Source organism: Eurosta solidaginis, chromosome 1 (genome assembly GCF_040869045.1).
Source record: "Eurosta solidaginis isolate ZX-2024a chromosome 1, ASM4086904v1, whole genome shotgun sequence".
NCBI classification, from domain to species: Eukaryota; Metazoa; Arthropoda; class Insecta; order Diptera; family Tephritidae; genus Eurosta; species Eurosta solidaginis.
This window is the reverse complement of record NC_090319.1, coordinates 282709508-282730822: the sequence shown is the minus strand read 5'-3', so window position 1 is coordinate 282730822 and position 21315 is coordinate 282709508. Positions and strand designations below refer to the sequence as shown.

General features: G+C 33.4%; 1 protein-coding gene across 4 annotated transcripts in view; it reads left to right on the top strand.

The window, feature by feature from the left end:
- The window catches only part of LOC137237399 (uncharacterized), a 44035-nt gene extending 23134 nt beyond the window's left edge, over nucleotides 1-20901 (top strand). For all 4 annotated transcript variants that reach the window (XM_067760977.1, XM_067760975.1, XM_067760974.1 and 1 more), the window contains 3 exons: nucleotides 1446-1591; nucleotides 14855-15073; nucleotides 15348-20901. In XM_067760977.1, coding sequence (XP_067617078.1) covers nucleotides 1446-1591; nucleotides 14855-15073; nucleotides 15348-15435 — 453 coding nt within the window. In that variant the 3' untranslated portion in view covers nucleotides 15436-20901. The remainder of the gene's footprint in view (nucleotides 1-1445; nucleotides 1592-14854; nucleotides 15074-15347) is intronic.
- Nucleotides 20902-21315: the final 414 nt, after the last annotated feature.

Below are 21315 nucleotides of genomic sequence, written 5' to 3'. Positions count from 1 at the left end.
GTGGGTAAACGTGCTATCTTTATCCCATAACGTGACAAACACAATTCCATTTCCTAATGCATTGGATAAAATTAGATTTTGGCTACTGTGCATACCGCAAGTCGACAATACAATAGTATTAAACGCTATGTATGTAATAATACGATTTTGTATATAGAAAAATTTAGTAAGCAGTTAAAACAAGTCATTGGGGCTTCTACGAAGCTTAACATTTATAGCGAGTGACTCATCTATAAAATTTCACGTACAGTTTATTTCGTCATCAATACAATTCCACTGATAGTGACATATCTACTTATACTTATAGGGAATCTCTTTGGAATTTGAACTTTTTGTTTTAAGCTACTGGTCTTGCGTACGCCAGTGCTTGAGAAAAATCAAGTAAGAGAGTTTAAGTTCGGGTGCGACCAAACATTATATACTCAGCTGTGACATTGTTCCTCAAGTAGATATCCCCCCCTATTGCGAGTGTCGATCGCAGTCGACAGTCGATCATTGAGCGTTAATCCATTATCTTTATAATGGATAAAAAGTATTTTATATGAATCGAAATATTAAAAAAATATCAAAATCTGTTTCGTACAAGATAACTGTTTTAATAGTTCAAAGATTTGGCGATTAACTTGCATAATAACAAAATTAAATGAAAAAGATGGAATCGACAAATAGTCGATTCTACTCCAATCGACACTCGCAATAGGAGGGATTATCAAAATTGGGCGTGGTAATTAACCGATTGTTCCCACCTCTATTACAAATATATCTCGTTTTAAAAAAATAAGTGTACCGAATTCTCTATCGATAAATTGTTATACGAAGAACAAAAATCGTATTTACATAAATGGCCTTACATCTTTTCCACGCAGTGTAATCGAATGAGTCAAGCCTTCAAAGATTCATATGAAGGCGAATAAAAATATTTACCTTTAAGCGAATTCCCCTTCTTTACGTAAGTACAAGATCTCGTTAATCTGCTGCTGTTAAAGCAATAAATTAATACAATTTAAATTTAAGACGTAAACAGTAAAAAAAACGAAGTATTGAAGATCGCATATCTGCAACTATACTTGCATAAATCATGATGATGTGGAGGCAATGCGGACAAAAGAATCGTATAAGTGACAGATTCCACCGATATGATAAGTGATCCTTTAAGCAGAGTTAATAACGAAGCAAATTAAAGAGAAAAAATAAAAAATATTTAGTCAGAGACCATTAATTTAATACCAGTTGCATTAAAAAAGCGAATGGAATGATTAAAGATCAAGGAAGTCATTGGTACATGAATTGTGCAAAAGTCGGAAAAGAAATTGTTTGCAATTCGTGAAGAAAGTAAGAAAGTAGTCTTTGACCTAAATTCCTAAGCTACAATTAAGAACAGGAACAACATTTTTATCTTTTGATATTCTTGCTAAGCTTAATTTATATCTTTATTGTAATTACAGGAATCTTCTAGTTTTTCGCACTACGATGAAGACGCTTTGCGTCTGGTTGCCGATCTAAATAAAGACAAATTATTGAAATATGATGTGGAGCTGCTAGAATCGCGCGATGTTAAAAAGGAAACCGAGGAGTTGGAAGAGCGATTTAGGTAACATAAAAATATAAAATAAATTAATAACAAAAACTGAAAAAATATTTAAAAAAAAAAAAATTATAATAATATAAACGAAAAATATGCTGTGTCAAATATTAAAAATAATAGCATTCCTATGTAAACTATCTGCAGAAAAAAGTAAAACCACACAAAAGTAAAACAAAATAATATAAGAAATTACAAAATTAATATAATAATTAAAGGGTAAAAAAAAATAAAAAAATTAAAATAACTAACACAAATTGAATAATGTCAGATAAAATAATTCAATAAAAGTATAATAAACAAATATACAAAAATTCATAGCCAAATAAATTAGAATAAAAAAACTTATTAATATACAAGTTAAACTGGGTCCATTTATTAACCGATATAGCGCCATCGATTTTTCGATAGGATTTGGGCTCAGGAAAAAAGTTCCCTACACGTACCCAAAAAAATAATTTTCGAGCCTGCCAAAAAAAAATGGCGAAAGGTTAAATTTTTCGACCAAAACACTCCCAAAAACCCAACAAATATTTTTTTTCAAAAAATTGTTATTGCCAACGTTTTTACAACAGTTTTTTGAAAAAAAAAAAATATTTTTTGTGTTTTGGAGAGTGTTTTGGTCGAAAAATTGACCCTTTCGCCATTTTTTTTTCGCAGGCTTGAAAATTATTATTTTGGGTATGCGTAGTAGAACTTTTTTTCCTGAACCCAAATCTTATTGAAAAATCGATCGTGCGATATCGGTTAACTTTCGTCCATACAAATCGACCCAGGTTAATACAAGTACAATAATAAAAAATTTTTAATTAAGACAACAATCAACAACTAAAACGAAATATCTAAATAAAATCATGTATAAAGAAAATTTAAAAGTAAGATATTGTCATTTATATTAGGCCTCGATGCATTGCAACCTTTATTTAGATCTATTGTGCTTGACTTTTCAGCATATCCAGGCTTTTAATATATTTAAGTACCTCTTGGGTCTCTTTACTCCATATCACGGAAGGATTAAGAGTCATACCACCTAAGTGGAAAAGTCTCTGCCTTACCATTCGCAGAGAATGTGAACCGGAGTTTCATTGTTCAGTTCATAAAAGCGACACATTTGTGTATCGTATAGATTTAACTTACCTAGCTGATATCGTAGATTACAGTATCGCGAAAGTACCCAGTGAGATTTCGTAGGTGATCTCTGCTAAAATTAATGAATTTAGCTGATACACTAGTTTTTAGAAGTATAAACTTAACTGCTTTGTTTCTTAATGTGTGTCTTTGTTAGTCCATAGAGGGCTCTGGACCATAAACTGCTGCTGAAACAATCTGATCATTACCTTCATGGACCTGATGCCCGAAAACTCATCCTAACAAAACCTTGCGCATTCATCCACCAGCTTGAGTAAAACTGCAAGGCACGAAAGCTGCCTGGATATCTGACATAATGAGGATACTTTTCGGGATAAGCCTCTTCGCAGTCATTCCCTATCGCAAACTTCTATTGCATTGATTTCTGTTTTAACAAGTAAGGAAGGCTAAGTTCGGGTGTAACCGAACATTACATACTCAGTTGAGAGCTATGGAGACAAAATAAGGGAAAATCACCATGTAGGAAAATGGACCTAGGGTAACCCTGGAATGTGTTTGTATGTTTGTATGACATGTGTATCAAATGGAAGGTATTAAAGAGTATTTTAAGAAGAAGTGGGCCATAGTTGTATTGGTGGACGCCATTTAGGGATATCGCCATAAAGGTGGACCAGGGCTGACTCTAGAATTTGTTTGTACGATATGGGTATCAAATGAAAGGTTTTAATAAGTATTTTAAAAGGGAGTGGGCCTTAGTTCTATAGGTTGACGCCTTTTCGAGATATCGCCACAAAGGTGGACCAGGGGTGACTCTAGAATGCGTTTGTACAATATGGGTATCAAACGAAAGGTGTTAATGAGTATTTCAAAAGGGAGTGGGCCTTAGTTCTATGGGTGGACGCCTTTTCGAGATATCGCCATAAAGGTGGACCAGGGGTGACTCTTGAATTTGTTTGTACGATATGGGTATCAAATGAAAGGTGTTAATGAGTATTTTAAAAGGGAGCGGGCCTTAGTTCTATAGGTGGACGCGTTTTCGGGATATCGTTATAAAGGTGGACCAGGGTTGACTCTAGAATGGGTTTGTACAATATGGGTATCAAACGAAAGGTGACAATGAGTATTTTAAAAGGGAGTGGACCTTAGTTCTATAGGTGGACGCCTTTTCGAGATATCGCCATAAAGGTGGACCAGGGGTGACTCTATAATGTGTTTGTACGATATGGGTATCAAATTAAAGGTATTAATGAGGGTTTTAGAAGGGAGTAGTGGTAGTTGTATATGTGAAGGCATTTTCGAGATATCGCCCAAAATGTGGACCAGGGTGACCCAGACCATCATCTGTCGGGTACCGCTAATTTATTTATATATGTAATACCACGAACAGTATTCCTGATAAGATTCCAAGGGCTTTTGATTCCGCCCTGCAAAACTTTTTCATTTTCTTCTACTTAATATGGTAGGTGTCACACCCATTTTACAAATTTTTTTTCTGAAGTTGTATTTTGGGTCAATAAACCAATCCAATTACCATGTTTAATCCCTTTTTTCGTATTTGGTATATAATTATGGCATTTTTTTATTTTTCGTAATTTTCGATATCGAAAAAGTGGGCGTGGTCATAGTCGGATTTCGGCCATTTTTTGTACCAATACAAAGTGAGTTCAGATAATTACGTGAACTGAGTTTAGTAAAGATATATCGATTTTTGTTCAAGTTATCGTGTTAACGGCCGAGCGGAAGAACAGACGGTCGACTGTGTATAAAAATATGGGCGTGGCTTCAACCGATTTCGCCCTTTCTCACAGAAAAAAGTTATCGTCCTAGAATCTAAGCTCCTACCAAATTTCACAAGGATTGGTAAATTTTTGTTCGATTTATGGCATTAAAAGTATCCTAGACAAATTAAATGAAAAAGGGCGGAGCCACGTCCCTTTTGAAATTTTCTTTTATTTTTGTATTTTGTTGCACCATATCATTCCTGGAGTTGAATCTTGACATAATTTGCTTATATAAGTTAACATATGTATTAGTTAACCTAGTCCCGTACGTTTAACTTTCATATCGGCTAACAGATTTGCCACCGCTAAGTTAGCAGCAGCTAACATAGTCACAAGCCGAGTTCAAACTTCTACTGGGCTTATTATGTTAGAATAGTTAATACAAAAACAAGTACATATCTTCATCGTATGATCTGATCAGTGAAAAACATCCAACAGTATAGCTATAATAATATACTAAAGTTACGGTAAAACATATTTGCTATTGCATCGACTGTGCGAAGGTCTAAATCAAAAGCTAATTAGTGATAGCAGAACAGTTCCTACCAACAACATCACGGTAGATTGAAAAGAGTTTTGCTGAGCTATGACTTTGGGTTAGGTTTAACAATGTCATACAAATCAATTGTAAATTGTACTCAAATCGATTAACATCGGTAAAATAAAATTAAATATTTTCATATGAAAATTAACGTGTTTAACTGGCGCCCAACTTGAAGGACCAAGGACCTACTAATTAAAAGGACATCCGAATCCTGGAGGACCAAGGACCAATAAAATCGAGAGTACATACGAATCCTTGAGGATCACGAGCCAACTTATTTAATTAAAAATTGTAAGTGATTATTCAATAAATTTTCTAAGTGGCTAAGAATACTACAAATTTATAAATCGCCGAAAAGTGATATTTCTAACAATAATCAAAAGTTTATATGTTAAAATCCGTGTTTTAAATGTGAGTTTAGCTTTTGATTAAATTGAGTTTAGTTGTCGAACTATATTTTTTGTTCAAACTTATCGAAGTTTTTAATATTCTTTAAAATTCTGAGAGTTCCCTTGTGTATGTGAGTGTTTAAAACACATAACGGTAAATCTTAAAATCGTAAAATCTTTGGAAACTATATGCTTCAAACTGCAGTAATTTTAAATTAATGCACTTACATGTCTTCATTCCAATAAATAATATAGAGTTTTCTTTACAACAACGTTTTCTGCTACTCTAAAGAATAAAGTGCCACGGTTTATAGCGATACGACAATTCTTTGTCGATTTAAAAATTATTCTTAGAAGACAACCGACTAAATATTGTCATTAAAGCATTTCGATATTCAACTTCGAAAAATTTACACCCTTATTAAATTTTTCTACCAAGCTTTTTAATCAGTGAGTGCGGAAAAATGTTTCCTAATAGAGATGAGGTAGTAGAAATTGTTGAAGAAGTTAATGAGCGCACAAGGCAGGAATTATCTGACCAGCTTAACCGTTTGACCTTGGCAATTAATCAATTGCAGCCACGTGGTGTTGAGCAAGATTTACTCGTATCTATTAACCCAGCGGTTGTAGAAAATACTTCAAGTCTAGACTTAATAAAGTCAGTGGTGATTCTGCTTCCTACCCAGCCTGGCGAAGCGCAGCTGAATTCGCCATCAAATATTATACAGAGGGATCTGAAAAATACTACATTGCTATGGGTATTTTCCGAAACCGAATTACTGGTTCTGCAAATGCCACTCTTGCATCTTTTAGTACAGTGCTTAATTTCAAAGCAATCATAGCTAGGCTAGATCAGGAATACGCAGACAAACGGCCACTTTATGTTCTGGAGAATGAATTAAGCATTCTCAAGCAGGGTAATCAATCTATTACTGAGTACTACAACGAAGTAGATAGAAAACTGTGCCAAATAATTAATAAACAAATTATGACATATAGTGGAAGAAGTGATATCGTTGCTACATTTGTTGAGCGTGCTAGAGAGAACGCCTTACGGGTTTTTAAATCAGGCCTTCACCACCCACTATGCAATATCCTTTTCTCCGCCAGACCTAAAGACCTTCCCACTGCCCTTGCAGTTGCTCAAGAGCTACAAATAAGCCATAGACGACATGATTTTGCAGAAGCTTTCGCTGTCGGAAACACCAATAATTTCGATAGGCCGATAATGTCTCAGTATAAACCAACAGATCACAATAATCGACCTCATGCTAGTAATCGTTTTAACCCAAATCGACCCAATAGACCAACCCCAATGGACGTTGATAACTCTACAAGTTATTACAGACAAGGTAATAGAGTTTTAAGTCCACCTGTCCAACAGCATCAGCAAATTAAAAATACTCCTAATTATGCCCCTAATCCGCATAACCCAAATTCCACCTTCCCAGTTGCATATAAGAGAAATCGCGAACAATTACATTCCAATCGTTCACCTTTTCATAAATTACAAAAGGTAAATTGTATGCCAGTAGAACCAGAAAATTGTTCAAATGACGAAGAAAATTTTATCCAGGATAACCATTTTGAAAACGAGCACCATTACGAAGGTCCTGAATAACTACAATGATGATGTTGTGGCGGAATATGGAGATGAAACACATTTTTTAAACTAAAATCGCTCCTTCCGTTTATTACAAAAACGTGCGCAAATGGTAAGGAGCTTCGCATTTTAGTTGACACAGGCACATCAAAAAACTATATTCGGAACTTTTCATTTTTAAAAGGAGTCAAACCTGTTGGTAAACCTTTTGTTTTAAAGTCAGTAAACGGTAAAAATTTAATAAACGAAAAGTGCTCTGTAAATGTGTTAGGAAATACCTCAACGTTTTTTCTGCTTTCCAGCTTAAGTACGTTCGATGGTATAATAGGCTACAATTTCTTAAGGCAAATTGACAACAATTGACACAGTTCAAGGCTATTTAATTCATCGTAATGGTAAGGAAATGCTACAAAATTTTGCATGCGAACAAGTAAATTTAATTACGTTAGAGGAAGATTTAGTTCCCTCAGTATTCCAATCCCAGTTTCGCGAGGTAATAAATAGGAATATTAATGCGTTTGCTGATCCCAATAGAGCATTACCATACAACACGACCGTAAAAGGGAAAATTCGTACAAATACGGATGAACCGATATACAGCAAGAGTTACCCATATCCAATTTCTGTAGCTCCGTTCATAAATAATGAAATAAAAACCCTACTTAAGGAAGGAATTATAAGGCCATCTTGCCGTACAATTCGCCAGTTCACGTTTTGTCTAAAAAAGGTTTCGATCGAGATGGAAAGCCAAAACTGCGAATGGTGATCGATTTTCGGAAACTTAACGAGAGAACGATTCCTGATCGATATACCATTCCAGATACATCAGTAATCCTGGCTAACTTAGGAAGTTCAAAATATTTTACCACATTAGACCTTAAGTCAGGTTTTCATTAAATCATCATGAATGAGGAAGATCGACAGAAAACGGCGTTTGGCGTCAACAATGGAAAATACGAATTCTGTCGATTACCCTTTGGGTTAAAAAATGCACCCAGTATTTTACAAAGGGCAATTGATGATGTTTTGCGTGAGTTTATAGGGAAATATTGTCATGTTTATGTTGATGACATAATCATATATTCTTCAGATGAGGAGTCTCATCTAGAACACATCAACCACATACTACTAAAACTTCAAAATGCGGGAATGATAGTTTCTCCTGAAAAGTCGAAATTTTTTAAAACTCAAGTAGAGTTTCTTGGGTTTCTCGTCTCTAATACAGGAATCAAAACTTGCCCGGATAAGGTTCATGACATAATTAATTACCAACCTCCACAAACCCTTAGGGCTTTGCGTTCATTTCTTGGTCTCTCGGGATATTACCGGCGTTTTATAAAAGATTACGCTGCCATCGTTAAACCTCTGACTGTTTACCTTCGCGGAGAAAACGGGCATGTTGGTGCACGCAGTTCGAAAAATGTGAAAGTAGAATTTAACTCTGAAGCCTATCAAGCTTTTGAACGTGTAAAACAAATATTGGCCTCAGAAGATGTTTTACTTCAATACCCTGACTATAATCAACCCTTTGATCTTACCACGGATGCTTCTTCAATAGCTTTAGGTGCGGTTTTGTCACAAAAAGGTCGGCCAATCATTATGATTTCACGAACGCTTTCTGCAACCGAGCAAAATTATGCAACAAACGATCGTGAGCTACTCGCAATTGTGTGGGCACTAAAAAAACTTCGTCATTATTTGTATGGAACCAAAGACATAAAAATCTTTACTGACCACCAATCGCTAATTTTCGCAATGTCTGAGAAGAACCCAAATGCGAAAATGAAACGGTGGCGGGCATTCATAGAAGAATTTGCTCCCAGCTTTCATTTTAAACCTGGAAAAGATAATACAGTCGCAGATGCGCTTTCTAGGCAGTTTTCGCATAATTTAAGCGAAGTCGCGTCAGATGAAACTGTACATAGCGAAGAATCTTTAAGCAAAGTAATTAAGACAGTTAGTTGTCCCATTAACCAATTTAGAAATCAGTTAATGATCTCTAAATCTGATTCATTTAGCAAAATCACCAAAATTTTTTTAAAAAGATGATGCGTCACTCGATAATTTTTGATACTCCGGAAAACCTTGCTCATTGCTTAAAAGGTATTATTAACCCTGACGTCACCAACGGGGTATACTGTGATCTTCAAACCTTAGCACAGATACAAAATACAATTGTAACAGCGTTTCCAGGAATTAAATTTATTCACACCGAATTTCTTCTAATAGATTTAGTTAACAGAGATGATCAAATAGAATTGATAACGACGGAACATAGCAGAGCTCATCGCGGCCTACATGAAAACTTTCGCCAGATTTCTCGTGAATATTACTTTCCAGATATAAAAAAATCATTGAAATCAGTAATATCAAACTGTAAAATTTGTCTGGAGAACAAATATCAGAGAAAACCTCCCGATCCTGGAATAGGCAAAACACCAATACCAAATCTTCCAGGTGAAATTCTCCACATGGATATTTTCATATCTGGTAAGCAATTGTTTTTAACGTGTATAGATAAGTTTTCTAAGTTTGCTATCGTGAAACCTGTTATCTCAAGAGCTACATTCGACATCAAGTATGCCCTGCTGGAAATTTTACTAGTATTCAATATTACGAAAGTTATCGTTTCCGACAATGAAAAAGCTTTCCAGTCAAATGCAATTAAATTTTTACTGGGAGATACCTTTGGGATAAATCAATTTTTTATTCCCACTCTTCACAGTGAAAGTAACGGTCAGGTAGAAAGGTTCCAATCTACTCTATTGGAAATCGGACGCTGTATCAAAGAACAGCAAAAGATTGTTGACCTGGTCCTTTTAGCAACTCACAAATACAATCGTAGTTACCATTCGGTCATCGACGCTAGACCGACCGATATATTTCATAATTGTGTTGGGGAAAAATTGGATTCCATAAGAAGAAAGTTATCTGAAACTCAAGAAAAAACTCTACAAAAAAGAAATCAAGGTCGAGTAGTTAGAAATTATAGCCCAGGAGATAAAGTTTTCCTAAAAAGGAATAAAAGGCTTGGAACTAAGTTCGATAAGGTATTTTTCGAGAAGATAATTGAAAAGGACCTTGGTACTACAGTTCTAATTGATGGCAGAAAAGTGCATAAAAGTAATCTCCGATAAAAATAATTAATTTGTGTCCAACTTTTATCCAATTTTTAATGGAAAAGATATCAAAATGAAAAATTGTAGCTGCCTATAATTATATTCGCTTGTAAAATATTTTTATTATCTCGCTCAAATTTTTTTTCTCTTGGCAAGCAGAAAAAATAGTTTGAAGCTAAATAAAAAAGGCATAGTATCTCCTTAAAATAACAACAAACACACTAATCTAATATGTATATTAAAATAATATTCTAACCACTTGTTAATCTTTGAATTATCATCATAGCCTTAAAAATGTAAAAAGATCAAAATATGTTTAGCGTTGTATGTCACTTTAGTTCGTTTTTTACTATTTTGGAAGTGCTTTAGTTCCAATAGTACTTATTTGTAGCCAAAGTCATGCAAAACCAAAGCAGCCACGCAATCACATTTCCATTCTCGACACATACAAAATAAGATGAGAAATATTTACTTCCACGAAACGAGGACGCTTCGAAATTTAGAAGGGGAGTAGTTAACATATGTATTAGTTAACCTAGTCCCGAACGTTTAACTTTCATATCGGCTAACAGATTTGCCACCGCTAAGTTAGCAGCAGCTAACATAGTCACAAGCCGAGTTCAAACTTCTACTGGGCTTATTATGTTAGAATACTTGATACAAAAACAAGTACATATCTTCATCGTATGATCTGATCAGTGAAAAACATCCAACAACAGTATAGCTATAATAATAGACTAAAGTTACGGTACAACATATTTGCATCGACTGTGCGAAGGTCTAAATCAAAAGCTAATTAGTGATAGCAGAACAGTTCCTACCAAAAACATCACGGTAGATTGAAAAGAGTTTTGCTGAGCTATGACTTTGGGTTAGGTTTAACAATGTCATACAAATCAATTGTAAATTGTACTCAAATCGATTAACATCGGTAAAATAAAATTAAATATTTTCATATGAAAATTAACGTGTTTAACTTATACTGTAAAGATATTAACTTTTTTTTTTAATTTGACTTTAAAAAAATTTTTTTTAAGTGCGCGTGGTCGGCCCCGATTTTGCTAATTTTTATTAAGCATACATATAGTAATAGGAGTAACGTTCCTGCCAAATTTCATCATGATATTTTCAACGACTGCCAAATTACAGCTTGCAAAAGTTTTAAATTACCGTCTTTAAAAAGTGGGCGGTGCCACGCCCATTGCCCAAAATTTTACTAATTTTCTATTCTGCGTCATAAGTTCAACTCACCTACCAAGTTTCATGGCGTTATCCGTCTTTGGTAATGAATTATCGCACTTTTTCGATTTTTCGAAATTTACGATATCGAAAAAGTGGGTTATAGTCCGATATCGTTCATTTTAAATAGCGATCTGAGATGAGTGCCCAGGAACCTACATACCAAATTTCATCAAGATACCTCAAAATTTACTCAAGTTATCGTGTTAACGGACGGACGGACATGGCTCAATCAAATTTTTTTTCGATACTGATGATTTTGATATATGGAAGTCTATATCTATCTCGATTCCTTTATACCTGTACAACCAACCGTTATCCACTCAAAGTTAATATACTCTGTGAGCTCTGCTCAACTGAGTATAAAAATAGTGGGGTAGCATTGGTATCATAATCTTGTTTTGCCCATGAATGTGAACTCCCATTTTTATACTCAGTTGAGCAGAGCTCACAGAGTATATTAACTTTGATTGGATAACGGTTGGTTGTACAGGTATAAAGGAATCGAGATAGATATAGACTTCCATATATCAAAATCATCAGGATCGAAAAAAAATTTGATTGAGCCATGTCCGTCCGTCCGTCCGTTAACACGATAACTTGAGTAAATTTTGAGGTATCTTGATGAAATTTGGTATGTATGTTCCTGAGCACTCATCTCAGATCGCTATTTAAAATGAACGGTATCGGACTATAACCACGCCCACTTTTTCGATATCGAAAATTTCGAAAAACCGAAAAAGTGCAATAATTCATTACCAAAGACAGATAACGCCATGAAACTTGGTAGGTGAGTTGAACTTATGACGCAGAATAGAAAATTAGTAAAATTTTGGACAATGGGCGTGGCACCGCCCACTTTTAAAAGAAGGTAATTTAAAACTTTTGCAAGCTGTAATTTGGCAGTCGTTGAAGATATAGTGATAAAATTTGGCAGGAAGGTTACTCCTATTACTATATGTACGCTTAAAAAAATTAGCAAAATCGGAGAAGGACCACGCCCACTTTAAAAAAATCTTTTAAAGTAACATTTTAACAAAAACTTTAATATCTTTACAGTATATAAGTAAATTATGTCAACATTCAACTCCAGTAATGATATGGTGCAACAAAATACAAAAATAAAAGAATATTTCAAAATGCGCTTGGCTCCGCCCTTTTTCATTTAATTTGTCTAGGATACTTTTAATGCCATAAGTCGAACAACAATTTACCAATCTTTTTGAAATTTCGTAGGGGCATAGATTTTATGACGTTAACTGTTTTCTGTGAAAATGGGCGAAACCGGTTGAAGCCACGCCCAGTTTTTATACACAGTCGTCCGTGTGTCCTTCCGCATGGCCGTTAACACGATAACTTGAGCAAAAATCGACATATCTTTACTGAACTTAGTTCACGTACTTATCTGAACTCCCTTTATTTTGGTATAAAAAATGAACGCAATCCGACTATGACCACGTCCACTTTTTCGATAGCGAAAATTACGAAAAATTAAAAAAATGCCATAATTCTATAACAGATACGAAAAACGGGATGAAACATGGTAATTGGATTGGTTTATTGACGCGAAATATAACTTTAGAAAAAACTTTGTAAAATGGTTGTGACACCTACCACATTAAGTAGAAGAAAATGAAAAAGTTCTGCAGGGCGAAATAAAAAACCCTTGAAATCTTGGCAGGTATTACATATATAAATAAATTAGCGGTATCCAACAGATGATGTTCTGGGTCACCCTGGTCCACATTTTGGTCGATATTTGGGAAACGCCTTCACATATACAACTACCACCACTCCCTTTTAAAACTCTCATTAACACCTTTCATTTGATACCCATATCGTACAAAGTCTAGAGCCACCCCTGGTCCACCTTTATTGCGATACCTCGAAAGGCATCCACCTATAGAATAAGGCCCACTCCCTATTAAAATACTCATTAACACCTTTCGTTTGATACCCATATTGTACAAACGCATACTAGAGTCACCCCTGGTCCACCTTTATGGCGATATCTCGAAAAGGCGACCGCCTATGGAACTAAGGATCACTCCCTTTTAAAATACTCATTAACACCTTTCTTTTGATACCCATATTGTAAAAACAAATTCTAGGGTCACCCCTGGTCCATCTTTATGGAGATATCTCGAAACGGCGTCCACCTATGGAAATAAGGATCACTTCCTTTTAAAATACTCATTAACACCTTTCTTTTGCTACCCATATTGTACAAAGAAATTCTAGGGTCACCCCTCGTCCACCTTTATGGAAATATCTCGAAAGGGCGTCCACCTATGGAACTAAGGATTACTCCCTTTTAAAATACTCATTAGCACCTTTCATTTGATACCCATATCGCACAAACAAATTCTAGAGTCAACCCTGATCCACCTTTATGGCGATATCCGTAAATGGCGTCCACCTATAGAACTATGGCCCACTCCCTCATAAAATACTCTTTAAATTCATTTGATACACATGTCATACAAACACAATCCAGGGTTTCCCTCGGTTCATTTTCCTACATGGTTGTTTTCCCTTATGTTGTCACCATAGCTCTCAACTGAGTATGTAATGTTCGGTTACACCCGAACTTAACCTTCCTTACTTGTTCAGTCATCAAATTTGTATCCACCCGTAAACAGACCTCTGGATTAGGGTCAATATGTGGTTTTTCTGTTTCCCAAAGAGTTCTGTCCACAATGGACACCCCAAATTCCGTGAGATTCTGATCGTTAAGGCCATTACATCACGTAATTGTAATACAGGGTTTCCTATGAATTTCCTTAATATCTTATTATTGTAAAAAAATATCTTAATATCTTTTTTTTTCTAAAAATATATACTTTAAATAAAATAAAACACATTGAGGTGAAATACAACCAGAATACGTAAGTTAAGAATTATTATAAGGATTAAAAAACATGTACAAAATTTATTAAAAAAAAAAGTACAAAATAAAAATACAGAAAAAAATTTTTAATAAGATAAAAAAACAAAAAAATTAAATAATGTAATAACGAGTAATAAAACAAGTCAAGAGTTATGAAATACTTAAAAGAGTTAAAAACAAAAAAAAAAAATAAATATAAAAAACACTTACAAAATTAGAAAAACTTAAATTCAAATAATTAAAATAATTATGAAATAATAACGTGAAATAAAAAATTTTAAAATTTAAACACAAAAAGACTGCTTAAAAAAATAAAAAAATTTCTTAATAAATTAAACAAAATATATTAAAATTAGTTATAAACTACTAAATAAGAATAAAAAGCAACAAAAAACTTACAAAATTAAGAAAAATATTTAAATAATTATAATAATTATGAAACAATAACGTGAAATAAAAAAAAACAATAAAAATAAAAATACAAAAAAACTGTTTAAAAAGAACAAAAATTAACTAAAAAATTAAACAAATGTAATAAGGTGAAATTATACTGACAAAAAAATAATTACTTTAAGGTACACGTTTTTTTTTTTTTATTTTAATATAAACACTATACAGGGGTTCAGCAATCAAAATGGACACCGATAACTTCGTTGATGAAAATATTGAAGTACATGGTGGCATGGCCGCTAGTGCGAACGCGGATGGCGTTGATGATGAAGATGATGATGATGACTTCAAACCTAACCACTTAATATTGACAATGGTTCTTGTTTTTGTAGCACTCTTTTCGATTTCCTTGTATGTGGCGTTGGTTATTTGGCGTTCACATCTTGAGTAAGTACTTAATGCTTTTTACATATTTAGTTAATGCAGGCAAATTGAGACTTAATAACCGACCGAATAACTTGATGTGAACAAACTCGTCCATATCTTTATACATACATATAAGTAATATACATTTGTAACGATATCTTATAAATATGTAATAATATTGCAATTTAAACTGCTGTTCGTTCTCTAAAAAATTATCTTTAAATTATATTTAATTTTTTCCATTCACGTGTTTTTTTATTTATATAAATTTTTTTATTTTTTTATCATAAAACAGACGACGTTACGGGATGCGTGAATTACTTGTAACCGATGACGATGACTTTTATTTGCCCAGCAGCGAGATCACCGCTGATCGACAATGAATATTTTAAAAATTAGCATAAGTTAGATTTAATAATCTTATTTTTACAAAATCTGTACAAAGAGTGATTATCATTGTTGTGCCAATCGCATTGCTTTCATTTATTTTTATCGTATATAGGCATACTGCAGTATAAAGTTAGTGCATTACCAATAAAATTGTAATTAAATAAAAATGGTCAGTTTAGGGATGATTTATTATCATTTTTTTTTTTTGTGCAATTACTTGAATTATATTGAATTTCAAGGAAAATATAAATTTAAAGATTACTGTAACTTTTTACATTAAGAATGACAATTTTTAAATTTATTGAGCTCAAGCCCGGTAATTAATAAAAAACAATGTGTTTTTATTTATGAATTATGAATATTTCGACTTCAGTCTAACGTCATCGTCAGGATTGCAAAAAACAATACAAAAAATTGCTATACAAAAACACATTTTTTTTTTGTTTTTAAGTGTATACAAATTTTTCGTATTGATTTTGCAGTTCTGATGATGAATACAGACTGAAGTCAAAATAAATTATTAAAACACATTTTTCGATTAATAACCAGGTTTAAGCTCAATACATTTAGGGCTTCATTCTGTATTGCGAACGATAGCTCAGACGAACGATTCGCCTCAAAACGATTTCGTCTAGCAATGCTATTCGCTATGATTTTCGTTCGACTCTTTTGTTTCTTACTTCATTTAAAGCAGGAAGGCGAAAGCACTTATCAAATGAAATGTTGCCATCGTTTTACATAGTGCAAACACACTAGCGATTCATCTCTGAGGCGAAACGAACGTTCGTTTCGTAATAGAGAATGTGGCCCTTAAAAATAGTTTATACCGACTATCAAAAATAATAAATAATTAAGCACACCAGTAATACCTACTTAGTTAGTGAGCAGTAAAATGTTATTGCTAATGTGAAGTAATTGAAATTAATTGCAATATCTCAAAAAATTTACTCCGTACGAATTATATAAGTATAATTTTACTACTTGTTTTGGTACGGCAGAGTGAGTGCCCATTTATGATTTAGGCATTAATTGCAGTCAATTTAAATGAACCAATTAATGCAATTTGACAAGTTTTTCCCAACGTTACAAATATTTATGAAATGTTAATTGTTTAAGGCTAAGTTTAATTTGCACGTAGACACATCCATATGCTCAGGTATGTTTTAGGGCTGTTGAGAATATAAAGAGTATACGAACCCGAATATTTATCAATTTACATCTAAGGATGCTCATTCCACCACTGATCTAAAGTATTTTTAGGAATAACTTAAAAAAGAGCCACCAAGAAAGATTGAAAAAATGTTAACACACTTCCACTATCTTCAATATATTTGATGCTCTCTTATTATTTGCACTTATACGATTTTTTTTTTTGTATGTGTCTCTTTCACAACCGGCAAACTACCCCGAATTTAATTTATTGAGCTCAAACCGGAAGATATAATGAAAGGCATGCTTCAGATATACGTGCTAATATCTGGTAAACTTTTTATTTCGCGGGCTTAGGCATAACCAGGGTTTTCTGCGAAATATGACTTTTTGATGCAATTCGGCAATGCAGGAGATGCAGCTGGAGTTTACTAGCTAACTTTTAATGATTATTTCATATACTCTTTCCATACCCTGTAAAATTATTTGTGTGTGACTTGACTAGCGGGTTAACGTTAATCGACTATTTAGAAAACCGTCCTAAGCTGACGATATGTAATAATGCGGAAGAAGTACCCACTTTACGTTTGAGATTGGTATTTGAATTATACATAGTTTCGGTAAATATAATTTAGTGCAATGCCAAGTGTCAACTGGAATGTCAGCAAATCAAGTTTCTTATTTAATATGTTCATGTTATTTAATATTTAAAATAATTATTAATTAGTGTATTTAGAAAGTGAATATATAAGCATGTTCACATGAGCATTAGGGTGTCCTTAAAAATTTAATAAAAAATTGTGTCAGTCCCCCCCCCCCCCCCCCCCCCCCTTTCAACAGACAATTTTAAACCACGTTTAATAATGTATATGAAAATGGAGACAATCTCATTATATGAAATCCAGTTCTTATGGTAAAAGATATCACTTATACATCAATAAAATACGGTTAAGGAGTGTTGGGCTGGGGTCAAAATTGGGAGCTTTCAGTGAACACAATTTTTATAATGCGTTACACACATGATTACTTCCGTTGAGTGATGCAAACCTTGTTTTATGAACGGTGAGTTGAGCCAACTGCCAGATGAAAAAATTATTTTCAAATTTTAAAGAAAAATACTTCTTAAAAAATTTTTCATACTTTACTATAGTATAATTGTATTCATAACCATTACTTTCAAATGTAAAGGAATTGCGTAACAGTCAGGAAGTTATCTTTCAACGACTGATCAAAAGTTGTGTTTGCTGAATGTGCCCGTACATACTGCCCTATCCAAACACTCAGCTGTACTATTATCGACTTTTGGTATAAGATAAACAGCAGTTTTACTTTTTTGATTGTCCACAGCGAACTCTGAAATTTGTCCTCTGAGCGACATGCCTTAACTATGTCCAATTGAGCACTGCTACAACAACAACAACAACATGTCCAATTGAGACAATAATTCATATGGGATATTTTTGGTTTTTTATTTTATTACCGGGTAAAACTGAAAGAACAGCTTATTTAATGTATAATGACCACCCTAATGTACATACTTTATAAAACTACACTTTGTAGTTGCAGAAGTAAATATAAAAAAAATTATAATTATTAAGCTGTGATATTGATTTAGATTTAACCACAGAGACAGCATTGTTTACAAGTCACAAGTTGTTTGGTGATAGGTAGGCATAGTTGGGAAAAATGCACTAAAATTTTAATTGCACTAAAGTTAAAAAAAGTATTGGTACTTGAAGGACTTTCAAGTATCTATTACTACTATCACCAGAGGGTTACAGGGCTTAGAATATACCAGCTGTAGGTATGCCTCTCGTAAGAGGCGACTAAAATACCAAATTGATTTAAGGGGCTGTGTAGCGCAACCTTTTCAAGATATTGCCAGTGCAAAATTGAGCTTCTCCAACCCAATTGTCAACCTCACCTAGCCGTGGCGAATCCTGTTACTTTAACAGTCGCGGCTCTGGCGACCCCAAGTTCCTCATGGATCTAGGGGGTGGGAGGGCGTTATAGCCTTGAAGGTTCCGTGTGGTTATACTAAATGTTTCACGAGATAGTCGGGCTGGTGCCTTAATGGTGCTTGTTACCGAAACCTACCGGATGTACATTCAGCAAAGGACCATCCACATCGATAGCACTCCCAAAGGCCTTCGGGGAGTGCCCTTATCCAACAAAAACAACTAAGAAATTTTGCGAAGCAAGTAATTTATTTAACTTTTTATTGAGAGTAAGAAAATATATGCTATCATTATTACAACTTTCCACTGACTTTAGTGGTGGGGATATTTTTCCAACACCATAATTTTTTTGTGAAGGTTGAATCACAGTCCACTAAAAAATTAGTGCACTATTCCCAACTATGTATTAAGATACATTCATGTCTACAAATAAATGCCCACGTGTTTAAAAAAATAAATATATACATATGTACATTAGGCTGGGTCGAAAAAAAGATGCTAATGTCTACCCCTAAATTTAAAGATTATGTTGAGAGGGTTTCGGAAAAAAAACTTTTTTTTTTATCCTTCAAAGTACAGCCGAAAAGGTTTTTTCGTTATAACTTGGTTATTTGACGTCCGATTTTTAAAATTGACATGTCATATTACTAAAATAATAAACAAAGAAGTTATAGCACTTTTAATATCACATGTCAACAATTTTGTTAGCTGACCTAATAATGTGAAAACGACTTCATAGCTTAAAAGGACATTAGAAAGAAAAGTGAAGCTTCTCAAGGCCAAAATAATGACATATCAATTTTAAAAATCGGACGTCAAATAACCAAGTTACAACGAAAAAACCTTTTCGGCTGTATTTCGAAGGATCAACAAAAAAAATTTTTTTCCGAAACCCTCTCAACATAATCTTTAAATTTAGGGGCGGACATTTGGAATTTTTTTTTTGTATAGGGACCAACCCAGTCTAATGTACATATTTTATATTCGCAATAAATTATTGAAATTTAAAGATCATTGAATAAGAACATAATATATATGTAAATATTTTATATATGTAGATAAAACCATTTACAATTGTTTTTGTTTTTATTGGCCTATTGATAAATGATTTAAGGTTCGATTCGAGCTAAAGCGCACTGATGATGAAGGCTTAGCACCCTTCGAAATGGATCTATGGCAGGTTGTCTGAAAAATTTTCTACTTACTATACCAAAAACAAAATACAATTTTTCAAATTTAGAAAAATTAAAAAATAACAATAATTATCATTAGAAAAAAGTTATTGTTCTGGCCTTGAGCTCGAATCGAACCTTAAATCATTTATCAATAGGCCAATAAAAACAAAAACAATTGTTAATAAACCATGAGCACTCGGGAATGTCAAACAAAGTAATTGACAATAAACAAAAATCCAGCATTATCAGTGATTTGCACCAGATGGCACAACGCTTAATAAATATAGTTGGTAAAAGGAATAGAAGTAGCAAATTTGCCAGTCAAACAAATCACCGCTGTATAGCTAATGGTTAGCGCAGAGTGCCTAAAGCGTACTGATGATGAAGGCTTAGCACCCTTCGAAATGTATCTATCTGCGCAGCTATGGCAGGTTGTCTGAAAAATTTTCTACTTACTATTCCAAAAACAAAATACAATTTTTCAAATTTAGAAAAATTAAAAAATAACAATAATTATCATTAGAAAAAAGTTATTGTTCTGGCCTTGAGCTCGAATCGAACCTTAAATCATTTATCAATAGGCCAATAAAAACAAAAACAATTGTTAATAAACCATGAGCACTTGGGAATGTCAAACAAAGTAATTGACAATAAACAAAAATCCAGCATTATCAGTGATTTGCACCAGATGGCACAACACTTAATAAATATAGTTGGTAAAAGGAATAGAAGTAGCAAATTTGCCAGTCAAACAAACCACCGCTGTATAGCTAATGGTTAGCGCAGAGTGCCTAAAGCGTACTGATGATGAAGGCTTAGCACCCTTCGAAATGGATCTATCTGCGCAGCTATGGCAGGTTGTCTGAAAAATTTTCTACTTACTATTCCAAAAACAAAATACAATTTTTCAAATTTAGAAAAATTAAAAAATAACAATAATTATCATTAGAAAAAAATTATTGTTCTGGCCTTGAGCTCGAATCGAACCTTAAAACTATTTACTTTAAATTGAATGCCATATTTTTAAAAAGTGAATGTTGTAACGATTATACTTAAATGATAAATATAACGTTTTTTCGATATCTACTTTGGTTAAGTTAATAAGCAATAATCAACTGTCATTATTTTATACAAAGAAACCATAATTAAATATACAAAACAAAAATCTTTCATGGCATAGGTTTTATTTCTAATTTAAAATCAAGAAAATTAAAGGTAAGTACTGGGAAAAACTACTATTTTGCCATATCCACTTAAAATGGGAAAACACAGTGTTGCACAAAATAAAACCAGCTGGAGAAAAATATTTTACTAGTTTGAATTATTTTTCATTTCAAATTTATTGCAATTTAAATTCTAATCGATTATTTTATATATGTAGATAAAACTATTTACAATTGTTTTTGTTTTTATTGGCCTATTGATAAATGATTTAAGGTTCGATTCGAGCTAAAGCGTACTGATGATGAAGGCTTAGCACCCTTCGAAATGGATCTATGGCAGGTTGTCTGAAAAATTTTCTACTTACTATTCCAAAAACAAAATACAATTTTTCAAATTTAGAAAAATTAAAAAATAACAATAATTATCA